The 6,373-nt window shown below is 51.5% G+C and overlaps 1 protein-coding gene across 1 annotated transcript in view; it reads left to right on the top strand.

Moving 5' to 3' along the window:
- Positions 1-1,359: 1,359 nt before the first annotated feature.
- The window catches only part of HEG1 (heart development protein with EGF like domains 1), a 38,011-nt gene continuing 32,997 nt past the window's right edge, over positions 1,360-6,373 (top strand). Inside the window, 6 exon segments of the mRNA XM_009290998.2 lie at positions 1,360-1,462; positions 2,341-2,616; positions 3,623-3,853; positions 4,230-4,523; positions 5,196-5,393; positions 5,905-5,995. Coding sequence (XP_009289273.2) covers positions 1,360-1,462; positions 2,341-2,616; positions 3,623-3,853; positions 4,230-4,523; positions 5,196-5,393; positions 5,905-5,995 — 1,193 coding nt within the window.

Genomic DNA, 6,373 nt, shown 5'->3' on the forward strand with positions numbered 1-6,373 from the left:
TGGCTTGCAAATGAGCATAGCGAGCATCCCCTGCGACTTTGCATCCCTTCGTCCAAGGGGCAACAATAAGCAGCTTGTTACATGGGACAGGAGTTGGCTCATGGGACAGGGCAGGCTCCAAATGGCAGACCTCAGTGTGCTCGGTGAGGTGGGCATCGCAGCCGCTGCTGGGGCTGTCATTAAAGGTACCCAAGGGGCTCTGCTCCACGGCAGCTCTTGTCTCCTTGGGCCTTGTGGTGCTCAGACTCCTGGGACGAAATGCAGACTGTCCTACCTACATATCTCTTTTTTTCTTGGTGAGTTCCCACTGAAGCTATTGCAGAAGGAGAGAGGAGACTGCTTCCGAAATTGCTACCTCTGGCGTGGCAGGTACAGCAACCCCAAAGGAGACACGCAAGGCAAGGAGGAGTAGGTGTCCCATGGGAGTTTCTCCGAGGCACAGCTTTCTTACAGAAAGTGCTTGGAGGCCAAGGACAGATGTGCAAGGCTTAACCTTGAACATCAGAGCTTTTGGGCAGAGACTGAGTGGTGCCTTTAGCCACTGCCTGTGTATCATCCGCAGCCCTGATCTGAGATGCTGTGTGCGTGCCAGGCAGGTTACGTCCTGTAGCCTGGTGGATCTTCGAGCTGCAAAGTGGAGAAGAGTTCCTCTCCCTATATGACTTCTCTCAGTTTCTTGAGAGGCTTCAGACCCTGCCACCCTAAATTGCAGTTTCTCTAGCCAGGCTCCCACTCTGCCCACCCAACGAGTGGAGCATGCTGTGGGCTATTCCAGCCCAGAGATTGAGTTTTGGTTATAAGGAAGATGGGCAAAACTGGGATCTCACCATTTCAGATGACACAGCCGTGATTTGGACTCATTTTTACTTGCTGTGGACTTTGAAGAGCATCTGAGGCTGCAGTGCCAGCCAAGCCTTGGGGCTGTAATGTAGGGCAGGGACAGTCGCTGCTGGTTTTCACGTGACTGATGTGCAGGGAAATCCTTGTGCAGCCCTGGCTGGTACCGCGAGCTGGAACCCCCAATTTCCCTGGCAAATCTCACTGGAACTGCTCATGGCAGCTGTCAGTAGATGCTCTGCTCCAGGCAGTATCAGGCTAGATGGCAGACCCAAGGCTGAAACTACAGCTACCAGACCGAGTACTGCTGCTGCTGCTGGCAGTCAGCGCTATGAGCCGAGAAGTTGGCTACTGAGTAACGTCTTCAGTCCTTGCTTAGGGCCTGATTTGGGAACATGTTTATACTCTAGAAATGCACACAGCCATCTGTGTGCTTCTGGAGATCCCGTAAAGCATGTAATGACTGTTGACCTTCCTGGGAGAAGTCATTTCTGTGTCCATGAGATACAGCAGATGGTAGAAATGCAGAAGAAACTTGTGCAAAGAGGGGATGAGATTGCTGCTGTTACACGTCAGCACGGTGGGGAGCAAGCGGAGGAAGGGGAAGAGCTAGCTAAGCTAAAGGGTAATGCTGGCTTGGAAACCAGCATTTATTCCATAAATGTGTTTATTCATTTTCCAATGAAAAAAGAAAATTATTCTGGATGATGGGAGAGGTGGGAGTTTGGAGCAGCCTTCCAGCAGGAGCAAGAGAGCAGACCCAAACACTTTTAGAATGGAGCAGGGGCTCTGGCCACATTTGCTCACAGAAAATGGACCTGCAGATACACAAACTTCTTCTCCATCTTGTTTCTCATGTTCTGGTAGACATTAACATCAGATACCCCAAAATGTCCATCACCTTGGGGTGCTTCAGAACCTGGATAGCCAGTGTAATCCAGACCATATATTGATCTCTTCTGTCCTGGTGCCTCATGGTGGCTGAATGGGTTATGCCAACCCTCTTGTTTGCCCTGCAGTTCTCACACAGCTTCCCACTGGCTGTCTGGAGGCAGTGGGATTTGAGGTCAGGTGTCCAGCAAGCACCATCCGGGCAGAGAGAGGGGAAGAGCTGCGGGGCCCTCCCCACTCCCATCACGCCCTCGGGGTGGGGCACATGGGCCATGCTGGGCTCCAGCTGGCCATCACTCTGGAGACGTACAGACTCCTCCCATGGACTCCACACTGCACATATCTCCATCGGTTATTTGTTTAAGGCTTTTTTTTTTTTTTTTTTCTCCTTTATTTCTCCTAACACACAGGGGTTTCAGCATTTGGCCCCACAGACCAATCTAATTTCCACTGGTGTGAATCCAAAAATAAATTTCATGTCTGTGTTTTGATTATGCAAAATTTTCTCTAGTGTAAATGAGATCAGAGCTTGGCCTCGGTGTTACTGCAACAAGCCGAGCCCACACATCCAACACTGATGGGATTTTAATTTTTTCTTGTTTTTCCCTTCAGTCATCGAAAGCAGCCATCAGGCGAGAAGTTCGGACATGGAGATAAGGACTTCTGGTGCTCTTGTGGACAGCATGGAGCTGGTGACGATGCTGGCCGGGAGCAGGGAGCAGGCATCGCTGCCTGCCAGGCATGGTGCGGTGCCAGCGGCGGGCGGGGGCACGGAGCACATCAGTCCCCCCACCGGCGGTGGGGATTTCACCCCGCCAGGAGCAGGGCCCCCAGACAGCCCGTCTGCCGGGACAGCAACCCGTCTGCCTGCCCGCAGCCATCCTCCCGGTGAGTTTTATCAACGCGAGAGTCCCTGTTTGCCTTACCCAGCCCATGAACCGAGCGTAGCTGGTGGGTTGGGAAGGATTCTCGCCCTATTGCTAGAAATTCAGATTTTGGGAAGAAATCCCATCCCAGGAAAACGGATTTTTTTTTTTAAAGTTACAATGAAGGTGATTTTTGGGAGCTGCCGCTGTCGTTATTTGCCACCCCAGAGAGTCTTGCCCATCCATGGACCTCAAAGCAGAGCGGAGACCCCCCTGTATCCCCACGCCCCCTCCCGGGAGGAGCTGAACCCCATTGCGAACTCAACCTAGATTAAGGGTGCCCAAGTTAAAAATGCCTGACCAGCTGCGTCATGATTTGTGGCTGAGGTCCTCATGTGGAGATCATGCAAGTGAACACTTACCTTTGGGCTTGTTCATAATCTTCACCACTTTTAGTGGCACTGTGATCATGAGTAAACTAATGTACTTTCTTAAGCATGCACTAAATCAAAGCCTGTTTCCCACACCAGCAGGTCAAGGCTGTGCTGATTGTCCTGTCCCCATTTCAGGTTTTTTCTTAATATCCCCAGATGAAGTAAGTGTCTCACTGATATATGAGCATAGAGGTTGTCTTTAATTTTTTAATTCCTCATTTTTTTTCCTGCTTAGGGACTAGAGTGTGGAGCTGACATACCCAGGCTGCCAGCTGCTGGCTGTCCTGGCATAAGCTATTTACTGCCTTGTGCATTTTTAGTGTTTTAAAAAAAATCTGTGTTTCTCTTGCCATGCACAAATGAAGACAAATTTTGAAATACCAATATTTTTTGGTGACAGAAACCCTCTGTTCCCAGCAGTCCCTCTTGCAGTGTGCTCTATGTTAAATAGAGGAAACACGGGGGATGCTGCTGCGACCCTGTCTATTGCGTATGGTAGGGCTGGGTACCACTGCGGTTGATGCTGCTGCCACCCCAGCTGAGTCATGTTAAGTGGTCCAGGGGGAACATGACTCTCTCTGCATTGCTTTCCAGCCACTGGAAGCCATCACCATGCTGCGGGCAGCCAGGAGAGAGGCAAAAGGGCTCTGGCTTCTCCCGGCACCCCTGCAGCTGCTGAGAGGACACCGCAGGTTTTGGCATCCATCAGCACCGATTCAGCCGAGAGGACGCTGGGCAGGCGCCGTGTGACCTGGGACGTGGCAGGGTTCGACAATGTGACAAGGATGGTGCTGCCGCCTTCCTCTGCGGAGACTCGTCCCCCAGGTGAGCCATCCCAGTTCAGCCTGGGAACGAGGTGGATGCTGTTCCCTGGAGAAAATGGGCATCGGTTAAGCCTGGCTTCCCTGCATTGCTAGATCTTTGGGCGCTGGATCCATCCCTCCATCCTCACCATGTGCTCAGGGCAGTTTTCTGGCTTGCTTCATGCATGAGGGTGGAGAGGAGGATCCATGTGGCTTCTCCTGGCCTTAGTAATTAGGAATTACTCGGTGCAGCTCCCAAACACGAAGTTGCTGTAGGCAGAGTACAGGCAAGGGGACTGTGGGCTGTGGGGGGAGGCAGAGGGTGACAGCAGAAGATGCTGGGTGGGCAGCTCAGCCCATCTCTGTGCTCTCATTTGCTTTCCTCTATTGCCTTGCAGGCACCGGCGGCCCCTCTCGACAGGCAAGCGGCTGGGCAGGCACGGAGCCACACAGCAGCCCTCCTGTGGGCACCATGGCCGCTTCACCCAGCCCCTCGGGGAACAGTGGGGGGATGCTGCAGCCCCTCCCCAGCACCCCCCTCCCTGGATCTCCGGGACAGCCCCAGTCCTCCCCCCGAGCTTCCAGTACCCAGACTGGTGCAAACCGCATGGCACTACACCTCAGGGATGTCACAGGGGATTCCACAAGCCCTTTGCTCACAGCATTGCCTGCCACGGACAGCGCTTTTGGAGGTAAGCTTTGCTGGCCCATGGGTTTGTTTTAGAGCTTTAAAAAGCCTTTTATAGAAAGGCTTTTGCTTTCTTGAAACAGAGAAGATGCTGCGTTTTGCATGCGCTCTGTTATTATTTGGGTGGTTAGCTGAAATTCCCTGCTGAAAGCAGGAAAAAGCAATGGAAAAAACAATTTGGTCAAAAACCCCCAACATTTTCTACTTAAAAAAAAAAGGTCTTTGGACCTTATCACTGTGTTTTCTGCAGGGTGGGCAACTACAGCTGTAGAATGTCTTGGCTGGTTTGGTGCCAGCTGCAGAGCAAAGGCGAGGTCTCAGCCCCACCTGAGCTGTGTGTCCCACCTGAGTGGTGCTGTAGTGGGGTGTGAGGTCGCTAACCCACGCTCATGGCCACACCGGGTGGGTTTGCTCTCGGCTAGATGGGGTGAGACGCCTGTGCTCCAACAACCTGCACGGGCCAACAAACCCGAGATCCCTGGGCCCCACATCTTCCCCTCATTTGCTTCGCAAGCAGCTGTTTCTAGAGCTCTCAGAAACAGAGACTTTGCCCCACTCCACATGAACTTACTGAAAACCTCAGCGCTGCCGAGTCCTTATCCTGTGCCTGGGGCTTGCCAGGAGCAAATGCATCCCCAGGGCTCTCACATTAACACGTCCCTTCCCTCTGCCACAGCTGCTGGGAGCAGCAGCGTGGCTGCAGAAAACCCGAGGTCTGGTATCCGAAGGGCAGCGCCCGGCTCTGCAGTTCATCCCCCAGCCTCGGCACCCTCCTCGGTGGCCCCAGCGTGGGGACGTTTCCTCGGGCCTTCCACGGAGCGCCGGCTCGCCCCTTCTCGCCCAGCTCCGGAAAGCACTGCCGCGGGTGAGCTTGGTTAGTCTATGAGTTGTTGTTTTACCCTATTTTGTGCTGGATTTTGCACTTCCTTAAGCATTTTTCCCTGTGTCCTGTTAAGCCCTGGGATGTATAGTGAGCTGCAGGCTCATATTGGAACATGGCCATGCTCAGGTTTCCCCCCTTTGCTGTTTGATACCATATTCAAGCTCCAAAAAAATACTAAGAGAGCCTGGGCTGATTTCCACCAGTCTTAGAACAAAGGTGGGATTTAAAGGCAAGCCTCCGCAGTCCTTGTCCCGTGGGGTTTTCTGCTGGCCGAGCAGCCCCGGCTCTCGCGAAGCCGTGCTGTCCTGGCGGCGAGCCCCGGGTTTTGTGCAAGGTCTTCCTGCAGCAAGGGGATTCATGCCTTTCCAAAAGAGCACTTTGTCCAGATTGAAAACTTCCTATGCTTAATATCCGTATGTGCGCTGTAAGCATCTGGGAAGAAAATGGATCCATCTGTTTATAATTTCATACGTATAAATCCAGTTTTTTTATTGTGCCATAGCCATTGGAAGCAGCTACCAGCCGTCCGACGTCTCGGCCACGGAGAGGAGAGTTTCGGATTTCCCCACCACCAGTACCTCTGTTTCCGGAAAGCACTCATGAGTGAGTTTTGATAGCTAGCCGTATAACTCAGAACATTATTTAAAGACTTTTTATATACAAAATACATCCTTATTTTAAAGAAAGGAGGAATAATATTGTATTTGGCACATTCTGTACATTTAAAAACATCATACAGAAATGAAAGTATGGATAAATATTATTCTTGTTGGAAGAGGAGGATAGATTTTCCTTGAAAACTTTCAGTTGAATTTTGCAAGCAATAACTTCAGGAGCTCCTATATAGAGACCATTTTTTTCCCCTGTCTTAATGATTTCCCAGTATTAAATATTTCCGTATTGAATATTCACACATACATTGTCTACATCTACTGATAGCGGGATGAAACCTACCCAGCTGTTTTCCTTTA

This window comes from Aptenodytes forsteri, unplaced genomic scaffold, assembly GCF_000699145.1.
Source record: "Aptenodytes forsteri isolate BGI_AS27 unplaced genomic scaffold, ASM69914v1 Scaffold29, whole genome shotgun sequence".
Taxonomy (NCBI): domain Eukaryota; kingdom Metazoa; phylum Chordata; class Aves; order Sphenisciformes; family Spheniscidae; genus Aptenodytes; species Aptenodytes forsteri.